This window comes from Octopus bimaculoides, chromosome 12, assembly GCF_046866305.1.
Source record: "Octopus bimaculoides isolate indiv1 chromosome 12, ASM4686630v1, whole genome shotgun sequence".
Classification (NCBI taxonomy): domain Eukaryota; kingdom Metazoa; phylum Mollusca; class Cephalopoda; order Octopoda; family Octopodidae; genus Octopus; species Octopus bimaculoides.
In genome coordinates, this window is record NC_142939.1 from 59,246,049 (window position 1) to 59,266,104 (window position 20,056).

The window sequence follows — 20,056 nt, forward strand, 5'->3', positions numbered from 1 at the left end:
GAAAAAAAAAAAGAAAACGAAAAGCAAAAAAAAAAAAAAGAAAACGAAAAGCAAAAAAAAAAAAAAGAAAACGAAAAGCAAAAAAAAAAAAAAAAAGCAAAAAGCAAGAACTTATATGCTCAAAAAAAGCAAAAAAAAAAAAAAAAAAAAGCAGAGAATAAGACAAGTTCTGAATGAAATCACAATATGTGTACTTGAAGACAAAAAAGAAAATAAAGAAACAAAAAGAAACTAGAAACTAAATAAGAAGAAAAGGTAAAGGCAAAAAAATAAGGGAAAGCAATAAGTCCACTACCCAGTGTAGATGTGAAGGGAAGCAGAATGTCCTTTGGCCCCTCATGTGTCTGTTGACCAATGTGAGAAGGTGCCACAGAATGACTTAACATCTGAGGTACCAAGAGACCATGCTACCTGTGTCACTGTTTGTTATGATCCTTTATGCTCCAAATTCAAATCCTGTTAGGATAAATTTACAAAATACTGAGGTCAATACAACTGATTAGAACTACGGAAGATGGTGCCATATCATGAATATCAATAAAAGAAAAGAAACCAATTCACCCTTTATCATTCAGATTACTCTGTCAGATGTAATGCTTATTTACTCACATTGTTTTGATTTAATTATGCATTATCTCATAACTTCAAGATTTCAATGATGTGATCGTATATATTTAGAATGATATTGTTGGGTAAGTGTGAGAGACCAGATCTAGCTGGTTTGAACACAAAATGTAGAATGTTTGGGCTGGATATGACCAGTTTAAATGCTAAAGGGGTTAAAGATGTCCCAATTCTTTTTTTTGTTTACTTAACTCTTCTGTTACTATATTTCTGCTGAAATACATTGCATTCGTTTCAGTGAATTTTGATGATGGCCTTTGGAGCATAAATTTACATGAAATTTTGAAGGAAGGTTTTAATTTTGATCACTTTAAAATGGGAAGTTTGTATCACAGAATCAGGAATGATCTCAGGTGGATTGGTATCAAAAGGATTAAGTTGATTCTAAGTTGACACGACTAAAACTAAGTAGAATGAAGCCGTGTAGCATTCATGCCTTTCTCAAAAACTTTAAGTTTTATAGTGTAAGTGAAGTGAAGAAAAGAAACTTCAACCTTAAACTTCAAATTTAACCCTAAACTGGCCATATCCATCCCAGATATTCTACCTATTTTATATCTAAACTGGTCATATATTACCATATATATTCATTCTAAAAATATATAAGCACATTATTGAAATGCCAAAGCTATGAGATAATGCCTGATTAATTTAAAATATGTGAATAAATAAGCTTTACATTTGACAGAATAATATGCATGCTAAAGGGTTAAAAATGAGCCAAAAACTGACAAATATTAGCCCTGCTTTTAGCAAACATTAGTGAATCCTTTTTTTTCTTTTTACTTTTTGCTCCCATTGTCTATATTAATGAGATCCCCAAAAAGGCATTGCATTCATATAATTCTCCTTGTTCATCATGGTGTTGGACAAGCTTAAAGTGTCAGAGACCAATTTGTTTGCCCCTCCTGCCTTTCAATCTCCATACGAACCCCTTATGAGAAACACTGCTTTATTTAATATAATATTTGTATAGTTTTGTTTAACACCAGATCAACACTCACAAGAAAACCTTTGAACAATGATCATTCTTCCCCCTCTTACTCCTTTTCTTTTTTTAAGCTGGCAGAATGTGATTAGGGAGAGATTTGACCGCTATTTATAGCAAACCCAATGACCACATAAGGTATCCCTCACTAGTTTCAAAGTACACAAGTTGTTATTATTATTGCTTTGGTCCAGATCACCTCTGATTAGACAGAACTATGATTAAAAGCACTCCAGCCATGATCATGCAGTCTTTTATTCAAAATATTGTGTTACTCTAGAAGTACATATCCAATAAGTCCTTCACTTGTTTTTAAGACAGTGGGATGAAATACAAGAGAGATTGTGGCAGTGATTTCTAACAGATCAAGAGACTACACAAACACTTCCACAAGCGAAAAAAGGACAATCATAGATGCCATTCCATAAATGGCAATGCTAAAGGTTTCCACAAGTCACTTAAGAGTGGTGAGAGATAAGTTTTAGTTGGCAGATGAAGATAGTGACTGCTTGCAATTCAAATACATTAAGTGGATGGCCGATAAGAAAATATACATCTTTTCTTCAGGATAGAATGCCTGTTCACTGCAGAAGATATTTCTTGAAGTTGAGATGATTTGGTATTGGGAAATCTTTCAAAGACACAATGAAATATCTATGACAGATATGAACTCATAATCCATGTGGTTATAAGCCTTTCAGATTTTGATAGGAAAGGAAAGACGATTAGATTGACCCTTTATCAACCCTGAAAGTATGAAAGGCAAAATCGACCATGGCAGAATTTGAGCTCAAAACATAATGAGCCGGAAGATGCACCACTAAGCATTTTGTCTGATAGCTTGCAATCTTGTATGAGTTTATATAGGAATATCAATTTCTCAGTTGACACAAAACTGTAAATTAGCAGATGGGGCAATATAGTTCTGAGTCCTCTCTAACTTATATCTCTTCCTAGTATAATAACCTTTGTTCCTCTCTCAGAGGTGATTGGTCTTATACCTCCACATTCAGAAACACTGTATTTTCACCTTTTGTTGCCCATGTTGCATACACCCTACTCCAATCTTTGGCCCTGCGTTAACCAATATGCCAAGACACCTTCCTACCAAGAACATCATCCCTCTGGAATTTTGTCTATTTATTCATGTCTTTCATGCAGGTATCAGCTTGCAGCAGTTCCAATAAAGGAACATAAGCAGTGTCAGGTTTACCAGTTTCGGAGGATCTACAAAGGTCAATGCTACTTCCTCTTCCTTCAAACCCAGTAAAAAATTAAGAAAGTGAGGTTAGCATGGCTACTGGTCATTTTATCATTTTTCTTTTTTTTAACCTCCTGAGACTGGAGGAAAGGGCAGTGTCCATGCCCCTCTACAGACCTTCTGAAATAGGAGAGATTGGTGCTGTTAATGCTGTTTTGCTTAAACTATAGCAGGTCAATAACAGCAGGAAAGACATGAAGAAATGAACAGGAATAGATTATTAGAAGGATGAACATATGGAGAGGAAGGAATGGATATAGTATACTGTGGTGGTAGGAAAATGATGGACACAAAGATAAAGAGACACTGGAAGTAAAAGTAAAAAAAATGAGAAAACAGAGGGAAGCACCAGAGGGGAAAAAGGAATTCTGAATGAATTAGAATCCAGAGGCGAAAACACTGAGGAAAGTATTCTTTATTACGGGTTTAGGATGAGAGGAGTGAGTGATAGCAGGAGGTAGGAGGGGTGCGCAAAGTGCATTTTAGACAAACAACTTTAGAAGAGAAGGGGTTGTGGAAGACACAACAGTAAAAGAAGAGGAGGAGACTGAAATCAGAAGAATTTTACTAAAGAGAGAGAGAGAGAGAGAGAGAGAGAGAGAGAGAGAGAGAAAGAGAGAGAGAGAGAAAGAGAGAGAGAGAGAGAGAGAGAGAGAGAAAGAGAGAGAGAGAGAAAGAGAGAGAGAGAGAGAGTTCTTGATGATAATGGTGATTGAAAATTTGGTTATGGTGAAGGTGACCTTTTTTCTATATGGATATATGATCAAGAATAGTGGTTCTTCTAAACCAGGTGACAGCTTCCCTGAATGGGTGTTATGACTGGGGAGGGGGCTGGGTTTTAGAGGTATGGTTGAGAAGCTTCTCAGAAATAAAATATGTAAAGCTGTAAACTAGGTGCAACACATGATATATTAAACACATTGAAAAGGTTATTGTGTTATAGGTGAACGGAAACCTGACAGATGATGCACCAAGGTCCAATATTACATTATGTAAGGCCTCATTTTCATTAGTAACTTCTTTTAAAACTTTTCACATAAAGCAGAGATGTAGCTGTATGGTAAGAAGCTTGCTTCCTAACCACATGGTTCCAGGTTCAATCCTGCTGCATGACATCTTGGGTAAGTGTTTTCTACTATAACTTCAGGCTGACCAAAGCCTTGTGAGTGAATTTGGTAAACAAAAAAATGAATGGAACCCATAGTGTATAGATATGTTTGTGTGTTTGTGTGTGTGTGTGCGTGTGTGTATATGTGTGCATGCGCATATGTCTGATGTACCCTGGGTATTTGAGCAACTACTCTAGACTAGAGTAAGATGTATTTCTACTTTTGATAGGTTTATCACTTGTCAATGACTTCAGTATTTCCTGGCTTGAGGAATGAAAACTCAGTCTTTGAGAAGCAGCAATGTTAGTAATATGAAGGAAGCACAGTTGTGGGAAACCTATAATTCCATTCCAATACACCATATTTTCTTGGCCACTTTACATCAATAAACTATTTTGTTAAATGACGACGATAATGATGATGCTTCAAAATGCTGCACTGTTCTTTATATGAAAATCATGTTGATCTGTTATTGATCTACTCTTAATATATTATTATTATTATTATTATTATAAAAGAAATTATCATCATCATCATTATTATTGTCATTATTATTATTACTTCACAGCATGCAAGTCTTATTGTATAATCTATAGTGTTTTACCCTCACTATTTATCATAATCAATTATGGTTCTTCGAAACATATTGAACTCATCTTAATGTATTGAAATTTCATCGTATTACTCTTCAGATCTTTTTGACTTCCTTAAGTATTTCTTGCATGCCATTGAACACTTTTAAATCATTCATTAAATATGATCAATAAAAAGAAACATTTTGTTGCAATGAGTTAGACATGCCTAAGCCATAGTCCCCCAAAGTTTTCTTTCAAAACAAACAAAACAAAAAAACAAGATCTTAAACTGATAATGAATAGTGTCATATGAAAGCTAGGTAAATTTGAGACTCCCAAAATCAATGCTGCAACAAGTTAGTGTTCAATTCAAAATATTCAAGATTATGTTTGAACCAAAAGGAATTTGGGCCACAGTATAATAGATTTTACCCTTTAAAAAAATCATTAATAGGTTGTTTAAGAAGCACATTGTTTTGGTTTAGCTGCTGAAGTATCATCAATGAGTCACAGCTCTCCTCAACAAGAAAATCAACAATTTGAATATCTACTTATGTCATTCACTGATAATCATTGTCCATCGTATGAAATATAGACTGACAAGTAGCTTGAATGATTATTGGCAATAATTTCTTTCTACAAGACCACTTCTTATGACAACAAGGATCTTGTACATAGATACAATTAAGTTGTAATTAATTACTGATTAGACCAACAGTTCATGTGATCATGAGTTTAAATCCTGTTTGTTATAGATACACATACAAAGAGGCAATGTGTGTATATGTAGATATATGTATGTGTGTGTGCGTGTATATATGTATATACCCTTATGCTACACTCAACCCTCTATCAAGGGGTCTTGTCTTGCAAGCTATTTGAGGACCCCACTAGAGCCAATGACATGGAAAAGCACCCAGCGCACTCTGTAGAGTGTCTGGCATTAGGAAAGGTATCCAGCTACAGAAACCATGTAAAAACAGACACTGGAGCTCAACACTGTCCTCTGACCAGTCAAATCCTGTCAAATCCTCCGACCCATGCCAGCATGGAATATGGATGCTAAATGATGATGAGAATGACAGTAGCTGTCTGTAACAAAAAGAAGGCTGATACATAAGGTGTATGAGAGAACATGCTGGAAATCACATTGGTATAGTGAGGGGCTACATGACCATACTCGTGGTTGAGGAAGCCTTCTTTTGAGAAGCAGATGTGAACATACTGGTTACATGAAATTCAAATATCTGCTCACTAATGAAAATTCAAAATCCCTGTATCTACTTCAATGACTGAAACTAATAAAAGTAAAAAGCAAAGACTAAATGCATCATGTGACGTTTGTCCTTCATGTTCCTGAAGACAACAAGATGAACAGCTTTACCCTTTGTGGATCCTGAGGTGACTTATTAAGCCAATATTGGCATAAAATCCATGGTTACAGTGGCAGATATGTAATAGGAGAATCAGGACCTTGCAGGGCCCTTGCTTTCCATGCAGCTCTCCCTCACTTTAGTTTCTCTGCAGCTTGTAACTTAATCATATCTTGTTTAAAGGAATGGTTAAGTTACATTTAACAGACTGAAGTCTAATTGCCTTTTGATCAAGTGGCCAGGAATTCAGACTTTCTTTGTAACAGCCATTGTGGTGTGTGTCTGGATGAGGCACATAACATTGCTTATTTCATATTTGATGTCAGAGGTGGAGCTAGTGATTGCACAATGTTAAATGTTTGATACGAGAAGAAAAATGTTAGTGATATTGAAAATGAGAACTTTGTTACAATTAACCTGATACCTTGCACATATCCAGAAATAAGACACTTGATAAAGATTGGAGATAAAAACCAACAAAAAAGTATAGATGTAAATTGGCCAAGATTTATATGAAGCATGTATAGTATAAAGCAAAGAAAGGGGAGGGGTGTCGGTAAATTCAGAGGATTAATAAATACTGAAGAAGGACAAGTTGAAAATGGTTTGTTGCAGGTGCAATATGTGGTGGGGAGTTGAACAAGCAATGAGGTATAAAATATGAAGCGAGTTAATACAACCTGGGAGGAAAAAGTGGTGTGGAAAAGTAATGGAATGAAGTAAAACCGAGGAAGAAATTGTTAGATCAAAACTGATATATTAAACTTTTACAAGTAAAATGTCAGAGATTAAAGAATATGGAAATACAATGGTACAGACTTAATTTAGATATCAGGGGAGGGAAAAAACAACAACAATAACAGGAAAATTAAAGCAATCATATATATTAAAATGATGGCAATAATTATCAATTATAGTTTTTTTTTTTCTTAAGTTAGTCATGCAACTATTTCTGACATTTTTTTCCATTAACAAGCATTTATTACAATGAGTAACAAAACTGCAAATTTTATATCAACTTAATTATATGCAAAGTTAAACAATAGAATATGATAAAACTAGTGATGATCTGTGTTGACAATTATTGGACATAAAAAGTTTACGAAGACGAATAAATTATTTTGCCATGATGAAGAAGAGTAAAGTATGATGTTTTAGGCAGGACTCTGTTGGCAAAAAGTTCTGCCTAAAATCAAAAACTTCTCTTTTTCACATTAAAATAATTTCTATTACTTTGAAAACGTTTCGATTGTATGCAGTTGTTTTCATTATCAAATTTTTGAAACATAAGCTTGCTCTTTTCTTGAAAGTCAGAAGAACAGGAAAACTTTCCCAACACAAAGAATGAACAAATGGAAACAATAAAGGTGATTTTAGCTGAAAACAAATGTTTTTTCTATCTTACACTGGTGACAAGTCTAATACACAAAAGAAAGAAAAAATAAATGTGCACACCATAGAGTTATTACTGGCTAAGTAGTGGTGCAAAGATATCCAAATACAAAAATGATTTACAGTACCAAAGGAAAGATGACTCATGCAGGGAATGGTTGTGTTTGTGATGGAGATATCACAAGTACATTGTCACAAAAAAACATTATCACAAAATAAAGAAATAACAGGTCTACCCTGCATCTGTTATCCAAGTTTTTTATCACCACCACTGAACAAATTTATCAGATACCTGTAAGGACATGGCCTTTCTGACAAGGCTGAACATACAGAATCAGCAGGCATAGTACTCTATAGGATACGTTGTACTATATGTTTAATATGTGAGACAGTATTCTTCCTTAGATGAGATAAATGCTGGCTATTCATCAGCTGTTACAAAACATTAAACTGTACCTATGCATGCATGCATGCATGTATATTCTTTTAATGTTTCAGCTATTGGTCTGCAGTCATGTTGGGGGAACCACCTCCAACAGTTCAGTTGATCACATCAAGTCCAGTATTATTTTTAAGTTTGGTACTTATTTTATCAATCTCTGCTTGTTGAACAACTATGTTACAAGACAGAAATTTAACACAGACACATATACACACACACATGTGCACTGTGGTTCAGTATCCAATTGTACTGTAAACACCCATTGCAAGAAGATGCAAATAATCAAAATAGCAAAACATATGTAGGGAGCACATGATGTAAACATTTCATTTCACATTACTCTGTAATCACTTCAACATTTGCTGTGTGGCCCACAGTGCACCAGTACAGGCAATGTCAATTTGATGGAGAGAATGAGCCAATGTATATCACGATAAACATTTCACTGCCATAAACAAACCAAACTGCCAGTTTTTCTGCAAGAAACTGCAGAGCCGTCATCTGTCATCTATGACAGTAGAATCCACAGTATATACACATATATGTGTGCATGTGTAGACATACAAACACACAAGAAGAAGAAGAAGAAGAAGAAGAGCAGGACTACAATAAACTTGGTGTTCATTAGTGGTCCTAGAGTGGGATAATGTGATCATTGAGCTAGATTCTTGATTTCAGAGACATACAATAAAATATATTTCAATGAAGGTATACAAATAACTATGCCACCTGTGATTCTTAATACCATTAAGAATCATTCACAATAAGGCTATATTGACTAGTTTCTGTGTATGTGTTCACATTATACAACAATGATGTGATAGTGAAACCACTATATAAACCAGATAAAACAACATGCAATCAAACTAGTTGACATGCATCCCGAAACATAGTCCCTCAAAGCAAATTCCTGCATCAATTTTTTTTTTTACCTCTAGAGTTATTCTTTTCCACTTTTTTTAATTTTTATTTAAAGCTTCAAATTAATAAAACTGGAAGAATTTTCATCAAGTCAAATCGTTCAGGAGGAGGATGGGAAGAAATTTAATTGAATACATTTTTTTTTAATGGAATTGAAATTTAAACTGAAATAAAATTCAAAGCAATAAACGATATTTCAGTTAGTTCTTGCTTTCTTTCTTTTTTTTTTTAAAATTTAATCATATCAGTTAAATAAATTAAAAAGTTCACAATAGAAAACTGGAAAAACAAAAATAAAAAGCAAAAAATCAAAACCTTCAAAAATTCTCACCCATCAAAAATATCAACTACTTATAATAATATGTAACTAATTTAAATTATTAACTAAATAATACATTTTTACCTTCATTAATGTATTAATTAGACTACTGATACCCTGATTATCATTCAGTTTGCATCAGTTACAGAATTCTGAGTTTGAATTCTGCTAGCAATGATTCTTGCCTTTCAATAATTTTGGATCAATAATATACATATCAATAATACAGTAAGGGACTATTAACCCTTATTGCACAGGAATTGAGTATACTTGGGCCCATGCACGAGTATTTGAGAGATGGGAACTGAGTTAGCTTGGTTTTTGATATTAGGGTACATTCTAAAACCAATCCCATTTCATACAATGTAGTACACACATTTTGTTTTTACTGGTTGTACCAATTTAGTTTCATATGCTAATTATGAAAATGAAATTAATTTTTTTCAAAACTTAATAAATAAAAAATTAATAGCTGTAAAAATTTTCAAACTTTGGATAATTTTAGCCAATTGAAAGCCACCTGCAAGAAACTGCAGAGCCATCATGTCATCACATGACCATAATTCTCACATTGGTGTCTGTTTCCATAGTAACAAATAAAGCTGTAGTCTGCCCTGTTTTCATTTTGGATGAAATGTTGCTAAGTATTTTTTCTAGCATACTAATGGTTCTGCCAGCTTGCCACTTAAATAAAATTAATGATGATGATAATGATGGTAGTAGTAGTAGTAGTAGTAGTAATAATAATAATAATAATAATAAAAATAAAAATAAAAATAAAAATAATAATAATAATAATAATAATAATAATAATAATAATAATAATAATAATAATAATAATAATAATAATAATAATAATAATAATAATAATAATAATAATAATAATAATAATAATAATAATAATAATAATAATAATAATAATAATAATAATGATAATTCAAGAATAAACAAAGATGAAAAAGGAATGTTGTTGATGTTGTTAAAACCTAGGTCAGCACTGATTGAGTAGACCTAAGAGGGATGGGGGGAAAAAGAAGGGTTTATTGAGAAAACAAATAAATAAACAGGTAAAAAAAAATACAAAAACTTATAATCAAATAACATTTTTTAATATGTAAGTTATCATGGCAACAAGTACCTTTTGGTGTTAGTACATCAGGTATATTACCTATTAGGATGCTATAATTACATGCAAATTAGATTAATTAAAATTACATAATTGACAGATAATGGTAGAGAATAGCTGGAACATAAAAAGCTTACAACTATTAATTTTGGTTTGTAAAATGAGAGAGAGAGAGAGAGAGAAATAGTTTCTAAAATGAATTAACCCATGATCATTGAAACCAGCTAATATCTTACCCAAATATTCTACCTGTATTATGTTCAAACCAACCAGATCCAGCCGCTCACACCTACTCTACAATGTCATTCTAAAGATAAAACAATCAGATCACTGAAATCTCATAGCTACAGAATAATCAATGAATAATTGAAAACAATGTGAATGAATGAATAAGCGTTATGCTTGGCAGAGTAATTTCAATGCTAAAAGGTTAACGGTAAAGATGCTTAATTGTATCTGTTTTTAAGTTGACCAATACAGGTCTTGACATCTTGCACAAAATGGAAGTGACATAGAAGAAGAAATTTGAAGTCAGGAAAAAATTAAACTTGATATTCAGTTGCTTCTGAATCACATGGCTTTGAGTTCAGTGCCATTGTGACCCAACATGCTTTTACAGAAGATTGGAAATGAAGGACACCACTTCTATGATAGTAACATTTGCTTACAATTACCATGTGAGGTCAAGACAAACTGTCCGTAACACACACACACACATGCATATGATGGGATTCTTTCAGTTTCCATCCAGCAAATCCATTAATAAGGCTTTGGTGGACCAAGTAGAAAACCAAGCAGAACACACTTTTTCAAGGTGCCATGCAGTGGGACTGAATCCAGGGCCTCAAGGCTAGAAGGCAAGCTTGTGTGTGTGTGCGTGTGCGTGTGTGTGTGTGTGTGTGTGTGTGTGTGTGTGTGTGTGCAGTATTATTGTTGATTGCTAAAGACGTTTCCTTTCTTTATTACTACATCACTTTCATTTTGTACTGGAGGCCAAGTTTGCCATGGCTGGCTCGAAAACATCAGTATTCACCATCTTTATCAAATTAAATCTGGAAGTGAAAATAGGGGGGAAGACAGGGAGGGAGGGGGAAATAGCTGAATGGGTATTATGTAAGCATACACATTGCTAAGCTATGGCACATGCAGGGGTCCATAAACACAACCATTGACACATACACACAAAATTGCTTTTGCATTTGGTTTCAAAGATTCTTGGCATACTGACCCTCGCAAGATACAACAATTTTATTTATATACCAAAATCATAGTTGTGGGTGATTCTAGTGTCACCTGACTGGCACCTGTGCTGGTGGCATGTAAAAAGCACCATTCGAGCATGGTCAATGCCAGTGCTGCTGGACTGGCTCCTGTGCCAGTAGTATGTAAAAAGCACCTACTTGCACTCTCGGAAAGGCATCCAGCTGTAGAAACCTTGCCAGATCAGATTGGAGCCTGGTGCTGCCTCCTGGCTTGCCAGTCCTTACTCAAACTGTCCAACCCATACCAGCATGAAAAGCAGAAGTTAAACGATGATAACAATGATGATGATAAATATAAAATGATCTTCAGGACTAATAATGTTATTACTCAGACTGAGCTTTATCAAATGGCTACTTAATGTCTTTTCCCGAGATATTATATGGTCACTTGGTGAAAACCTTATTAACTACCAGTCCTGGAGATTATATACAACACATACTACAATTTGCTTTGTATTCAGTCATCTCTTCTTGTCTCACGTAATTCATACAACAGCATGCGTGCATACATGCACACACATATACACTTGCATAGTGAATGTGAATGTACAATCAAAAGTCCAGGGAAAAAAAAAACATTTATGGTAAATTAATGTGGAACTTGCACTTCTTGTACCCTGACTGTAGATTCTCCTTTGTAAACAATCATTAAGTTATTTACCAACAAATTTGCACAAAAATCTAGAAATATTCAGATTCACAAAGAGAAAGCAAAAGAAACTGATATGGATTTTCCAAATCCAATCTATTAGCAACACAGTGAAGATTCGAAAGATATTTCAAAGATTCTCTATGTGAGATTCTTATGTGAATAGGTGTATTCATCGGCAGTTCAATCCAACTCATCTACTCAACCACATATTTACAAACATGAGGAAGTCTCTTAACTCAAAAACTTTTGTTGTTTTGTTAGTGACTGCCTTGAACACTATTGAGAAAAGTTGTTCACACACACACACACACACACACACACACACACACACACACACACACACACACACACACACACACACACTGCAGACTGGATATCATTGTTTGAGACAGACAAGAAAAAGCATGTACAGTCATGGAGAACATATGCACCACTCATGTGAAAATGTCTTTGTAAAATCAAAGAGAAAGACTGTTACAATGGACCACTGCTTCAAAACCGTCAGTGTTGTCAATAAATACCTGAGTGACTCGACCTGGAAAAGCTAAGGTTTTCAGTAAAAGAAATCAACCGGCTAACACCCATGTTACAAATACAATCAGTTGTAAGCAGAACAATAAAAATATGCAAGACTTTTCTCAGGTTCAAAATGTGACATTGCTTTTGTTATTGATATTCCAATGATGGAGCTTTGTGTCTTTGTAGGAAACCAGCTCTTTCCTTGCAGGAAAACTTCAGATAGTTAAAAACATAAGAGAATGAATCAACAAACAAACAAATGAACAAGCCCACAAGCATACATACGTACATACATACATACATACATACAGCAAATAAAGCTATAAATAACAGCATGTAAATATTGGGCTAAAATCCCTTTGGATAGAAAAAGTTGACTGCTGTCCTTGGGACAAACCCAAATCTCCTGTAAACATGACAGGCTTTCTATTATTGAACAAAAGCAATCATTCAAATTGCTTTATCATTTTAGAGACTTTATGTTTACCAGTGAGAACTATGTTGTTGATGTCATAAGAAGTTAGAAACATTGAGTGAATGTGAAATAATTCTTTCTTAGGACAAATAAATCTTGAAACAGATAATCTATAAATAATAGTTCTAAATATTGGTTTAAAACACTCTTTTAATAGAAAAACTCAAAGGTTGCTTCTTAAAAACAATTATTTCACATTCTTTAATTTTCTGAATTCTTAAGATGTCAATAATAATATTTCAAATTTTCACACAGGGCCAGTGATGTCGGGAGAGGAGATAAGTCAATTACATCAACCCCAGCACTCAATTGGTACTTATTTTATCGACCTTGAAAGGAATTTGAACTCAAGCTGTAAAGACAGACAAAATGCTGTTCAACATTTTGTCTGGTGTGTTAACAATTCTGTCAGCTCTCTGCTTTAATAATAATAACAATCCTTTCCACTAAAGGCACAAGGCCTGAAATTTTTGGGAAGGGGACTAGTTGATGACATTAACTCCAGTGTTTTTCACTGGTAATTAATTTATCAGCCCTGAAAGTATGAAAGGAAAGTAAACATCAGTGGAATTTGAACTCAGAATGTAGAGATGGTCGAAATGTTGCTATGCATTTTGTCTGGCATGCTAACAATTCTGCCAGCTTACTGTCTTAATAACAATAATAGATAATAATAATGTTTCGATATAGCTTTTTGTTGATTATTTAACAATCTATATATCCCAATTTAAACGTTAATTGACATATAGCTTTTATCTTTCTTTTTTATTATAGCTAACAAAAATTACCTTTCACATATGAAAAAATTAAGAAAAAAATAAATAATTATAAATGACATAAGACTGAACCATTATAAGCTCACCACAAAAAAAAAAAAAAAGAAAGAAAAATGCCACAAAAAATATACAAAAAAAGAGCATGAGAAAGAAAACCCCAACCTTGACAAACCCCAACTTTGAAGTGAATTTGTGTCAACCTGCATGCCCCTCTGAAATATGCTAAAAAAAAAAAAAAGGATACTTACATCAATTTTATCATTCATTGGGGGTTGCACTTGGTTATGGTCATTAGCCCCTTCATTTTGACGATTAGAAATTTCCTGCTTTTGTAAAGCCAAGTTGTTAGCTTCAGCATCTTTGTCGTGGTCGAGATCTGCACCAGGATGTACATTATATCCAAAGGCTTGTTGTGCTGCAAATATGTAATATAATCATGTCTAATAACAATAAAAACAAAACAAAAGCTACATATCTAAAAAGCAAATAACAAATAGTATTGTGACATTTGAAAGGATACACAGACATGTTTATGCATATATATATAAATAGGCGCAGGAGTGGCTGTGTGGTAAGTAGCTTGCTTACCAACCACATGGTTCCGGGTTCAGTCCCACTGCGTAGCACCTTGGGCAAGTGTCTTCTACTATAGCCTCGGGCCGACCAAAGCCTTGTGAGTGGATTTGGTAGATGGAAACTGAAAGGAGCCCACCGTATATATGTGTGTTTGTGTGTCTGTGTTTGTCCTCCCACCATCGCTTGACAACCGATGGTGGTGTGTTTACGTCCCCCGTAACTTAGTGGTTCGGCAAAAGAGACCGATAGAATAAGTACCAGGCTTCCAAAGAATAAGTCCTGGGGTCGATTTGCTCGACTAAAGGCGGTGCTCCAGCATCGCCGCAGTCAAATGACTGAAACAAGTAAAAGAGTAAAGAGTAAATTAAAATAAGGAGCGGTGTGTAATGTTTTACCAAAAAGGAAAACTATAATTGTCATTAAATATGACAAAGGATGTTAGAAACACCTACATTGCCAGAAATAAGAGCTAAAACGCTCTAATGTTGCGGTCAAAATACATAATTTTATACATACTAATCACCTAGAAGCAGCAGTTGAGCTATCCTCATAGTGATTGGTCAGTTTCAGCTTTTTGCCATAGCCTTTTCAGTGGGGTTAGCTTTAACTTGGCTGACTCCAGACAAAAATCACTGCCAGTATAGATGTTTACATGACAGAAATCTATGGATGATTTAGCGAATCACTAATTGAGCCAACCCCATTGAGGAGGCTACAACGAAAAGCTGAGACTGACTAACTGGCATGGGGATATCTTGACCGCTGCGTTCAGGTGATTATGGTCCCTGTTCGTATGTATGTATACAATTATGTGCTATGACCACAGCATTAGAGCATTTTAGCTCTTATTTCTAGCTATACATACATATATATATATATCATCATCATCATCATCATCGTTTAACGTCCGCTTTCCATGCTAGCATGGGTTGGACGATTTGACTGAGGACTGGTGAAACCGGATGGCAACACCAGGCTCCAGTCTGATTTGGCAGAGTTTCTACAGCTGGATGCCCTTCCTAACGCCAACCACTCAGAGAGTGTAGTGGGTGCTTTTACGTGTCACCCGCACGAAAACGGCCACGCTCGAAATGGTGTCTTTTATGTGCCACCCGCACAAGCCAGTCCAGGGGCACTGGCAACGATCTCGCTCGAAAATCCTACAGGAGCCAGTCAGGCGGTACTGGCAACGGCCACGCTCAAAATGGTGCATCTCATGTGCCACCCGCACAAGAACCAGTCCAGGGGCACTGGCAACGATCTTACTTGGCTTGCCGGGTCTTCTCACGCACAGCCCATTTCCAAAGGTCTCGGTCCGTAGTCATCGCCTCGGTGAGGCCCAATGTACGAAGGTCTTGCCTCACCACCTCAGCCCAGGTCTTCCTGGGCCTACCTCTTCCACGGGTTCCCTCAACTGTTAGGGTGTGGCACTTTTTCACGCAGCTATCCTCCTCCATTCTCACCACATGTCCATACCAGCGCAATCGTCTCTCTTGCACGCCACAACTGATGCTTCTAATGTTCAGCTTTTCTCTCAAGATACTTACACTCTGACGGGTATTCACATTGACATTACACATCCAACGGAGCATACTGGCTTCATTCCTTGCGAGCTTACGTATGTCCTCAGCAGTTACAGCCCATGTTTCACTGCCATGTAGCATGGTTGTTCGTACGCATGCGTCATACAGTCTGCCTTTTACTCTGAGTGAGAGTCCCTTTGTCGCCAGCAGGGGTAAGAGCTCTCTAAACTTTGCCCAGGCTATTCTTATTCTAGCAGCTACACTTTCAGCGCACCCACCCCCACTACTAACTTGGTCGCCCAGATAGCGGAAGCTATCGACTACCTCTAGTTTTTCACCCTGGAATGAGATAGAAGTTGTTTCCTGTTTGTTTGCAGTCTTTATTGCACCTGAACATCTGCCACAAACAAAAACTAACTTGCTAGTTAACCTGCCTTTGATGTTGCTGCACCTCTTATGTGTCCATAGCTTGCACCGGGTACATCTTATAGAGTTACTACCTACTCCTTTTCTACATACTGAGCAGGGCCATCTACCTGAAGGGGTTTGTGTTTTATCTACCTTCCTACTTATTAGGATTTTGGTTTTAGCTAGGTTGACTCTAAGGCCCTTCAATTCTAGACCTTGCTTCCACACCTGAAACTTCTCCTCTAGTTCTGATAGTGACTCCGCAATTAGGGCAAGGTCATCAGCATAGAGGAGCTCCCAGGGGCAACCTGTCTTGAACTCCTCTGTGATTGCCTGGAGGACTATGGTAAATAATAGGGGGCTGAGGACGGAACCTTGGTGGACCCCTACCTCTACCCGGAATTCATTGCTGTACTCATTTCCAACCCTCACCTTACTGGCCGCATCTCTGTACATGGCTCGCACAGCTCTCACTAGCCATTCTTCTATCCCAAGTTTCCTCATTGACCACCAGATAAGGGATCGGGGGACCCTGTCAAAGGCTTTCTCCATGTCAACGAAAGCCAGGTACAGAGGTTTATCCTTGGCTAGGTATTTCTCTTGCAACTGTCTCACTAGAAATAAGGCATCAGTAGTGCTTTTACCTGGCACGAACCCAAACTGCATCTCATCTAAATTGATTCGCTCCCTAATTAGTTGGGCTATGACCCTCTCTGTAACTTTCATAACCTGATCTAACAGCTTGATGCCTCTGTAATTATTTGTATCTAAAGCGTCCCCTTTACCTTTGTAGCAGTTGACTATGATGCTGCTACACCAGTCATAGGGTATGACTCCTTCGTGTATCACCTGGTTCGTAATACGGGTGACTAGGCTATAGCCAACACTGCCAGATATTTTGAGCATCTCTGCAGTGATTCCTGATGGGCCGGGGGCTTTCCCGGTCTTCATACTCTTAATTGCTTTATCTACCCTGGTACTATCAACTCGGATAGCTGGTCCCTCTATTGGGTCGACATAAGGCAGGCTCTCTTTCTCCCATTCATTCTCTTTATTAAGCAATCTATCGTAGTGGCATCTCCAGACCTCTTTCTTTGCATCCTCATTTAATGCAAGCGTACCATCATCCATGCGAACACATTTCTCTCCTACAACATCACTATTCTCTCTCCTACACTGTCTTGCAACCCGAAATACCTCGAGTCTTTGGTCCTCACGGCGCAGAACATTGGCAAATCTTTCCTTATCTGCTTCCCCTCTGGCTAAATAAACCTGTCGCCTAGCCTCCCTTCTGGCACATTGGTACAATTCCCTGCTACCACCGTTCTTCCAGTCCTTCCAAGCTTGTTTCTTTTGTCTAATAGCCCTGTCTACCTCCTTGTTCCACCACCACGTTACTCTGGGTTGGGAGGGGACCTTACACCACCCACAAATCTGGTCGGTGGCTTTCAACAGGTTGTCCCGCAGAAATCTCCAATTGTCTTCCACGTTGTATGATGCTATATCCCCTTCTATTTCGTTAAATGCTTCAAGTAACTTGTCTCTAAGTCTCTGTCCGTTTGCAGGGTCTTTAAGCTTCCACACCCTTCTTCTCCAAGCCTGTCTAATTCTGGGCACCCATTTTGCCTTGATCCCAAAGTCGCTAACTACTAATCTATGTTGTGGGGTACATTCTTCGCCAGGGTAGGTTTTGGCATTTATAAGCCGCCCTCTTTCCCTATTTCTGGCGAGGATGTAGTCGATTTGGCTAGAGTGTCTGCCGGAGCGGTAGGTGACTAGGTGACTGGCAGGTTTCCTGAAGTTGGTATTGCAGACTATAAGATTGGTTGCATCACAGAACTCCAGCAGTCTGGTTCCCTCCTCGTTGCGGGAACCGAAGCCATAGCCTCCATGTATGCCATGGAAGCCCCCAGCACGACGTCCGACATGACCGTTGAAGTCTCCAGCCACAAAGAGAAGGTCCCTGTCACTCGTCGACGAGGTAGTTTGCAAGAGGGTGTCATAGAATTGGTCTTTCAGACCATCTGGTAGCCCAGGTTGAGGTGCATAGGCTGAGATGACAGTAGCTAATCTATGATGAAGCACTAGTCTGATCTTAAGTACTCTGTCACTTACTCTAACGACCTCGATTACCTTATCCACCCATTTCTCCGCTAGAAGTATTCCTACGCCCCCGACCCCGTCAGTGTTCCCTGCCCAGAAAATCTTGTACCTGTGTTCTTTGCCTGTGAGGAACCTTGCAGAACCTCCTCTCCATCTTACTTCCTGGATGCAGCACATATCTACGCATCTCCGTTCAAGCATCTCAACAATTTCACCAGATCTACCTTTCAGCGTGCCGACGTTGAGAGTGCCAATCCTAACAGTATGGGTGTTGGGGGTGTGGGCCTGTAGCCTGGGAAGAGGAAAAGCAGTGTCGTGTACCTGAAAAGAAAACTTGCAATTGGAAGAATTCATAAGCAAAACATTACCTACAACCTGCAAACATTTCTCAACCTTAATGCGCTACCCAAAGGTAGGGGAGAGGATGGCCAAGGCCACTAGATGGGTTCCGGGAGACAGCCGAGGTTGACAGGATGACAAAGGGATGAACTTCCGGTGGAGGGGGCGGGATGACAGAGGAATGAACTTCCGGTGGAGGGGGTGGGATGACAGAGGAATGAACTTCCGGTGGAGGGGGTGGGATGACAGAGGAATGAACTTCCGGTGGAGGGGTGGGATGACAGAGGAATGAACTTCCGGTGGAGGGGTGGGATGACAGAGGAATGAACTTCCGGTGGAGGGGTGGGATGACAGAGGAATGAACTTCCGGTGGAGGGGGTGGGATGACAGAGGAATGAACTTCCGGTGGAGGGGGCGGGATGACAGAGAAATGAACTTCCGGTGGAGGGGGTGGGATGGCAGAGGAATGAACTTCCGGTGGAGGGGGTGCGATGACAGAGGAATGAACTTCCGGTGGAGGGGGTGGGATGACAGAGGAATGAACTTCCGGTGGAGGGGTGGGATGACAGGGGAATGAACTTCCGGTGGAGGGGGGGTGGCAGAGGAATGAACTTCCGGTGGAGGGGGTGGGATGACAGAGGAATGAACTTCCGGTGGAGGGGGTGGGATGGCAGAGGAATGAACTTCCGGTGGAGGGGGTGGGATGACAGAGGAATGAAACTTCCGGTGGAGGGGGTGGGATGACAGAGGAATGACAGACGAATGAACTTCCGGTGGAGGGGGTGGGAGGGCGGGTTACCGCCAGCGAGTAGAGAGGGCTCTTAATTGTAGATTTTAAATATTTGAGAGACAACAATGCATAAATCGTAATTTTTTTAAAAGAGCAATGAATTCTGGGTGATTAGAATATAACGTAGCATGAATTTAGGAAGCTTAGAAAATGAATAAGCATGAATTTAAGACAACAACTGAATTCAATTGAATTTCATGGAGAGAAACAAGAAAGCGCAAGGTATTGAGATGTTTGAGGCCGTAAATAAATAAAAATCTCTATCTTATCTGCATCTTGGGTATTTCGTCGTAGTACGTCAGCTAGATAATTTAGAATGGGTTTCTCATTTATATATATATATATATATATATATATATATATATATATATATTCATATATTGTGTTTTTGAATATCACAATAAATTTACCTTTCACGATGTCTTTACAATAAGTATGATACACGGTTAGCTATTTTAATCTAATACTACTTCTATTGCATATTTTACTCTTTTACTTGTTTC

General features: G+C 37.6%; 1 protein-coding gene across 12 annotated transcripts in view; it reads right to left on the minus strand.

The window, feature by feature from the left end:
- The window catches only part of LOC106876311 (uncharacterized), a 184,161-nt gene that overhangs the window by 49,040 nt on the left and 115,065 nt on the right, over nucleotides 1-20,056 (minus strand). For all 12 annotated transcript variants that reach the window (XR_016243858.1, XR_016243857.1, XR_016243856.1 and 9 more), the window contains one exon: nucleotides 14,063-14,229. Coding sequence is in view for 8 of the 12 variants with exons in the window: in XM_089361122.1 (XP_089217248.1) it covers nucleotides 14,063-14,229 (167 nt within the window). In the remaining 4 variants the exon portion in view is untranslated. The remainder of the gene's footprint in view (nucleotides 1-14,062; nucleotides 14,230-20,056) is intronic.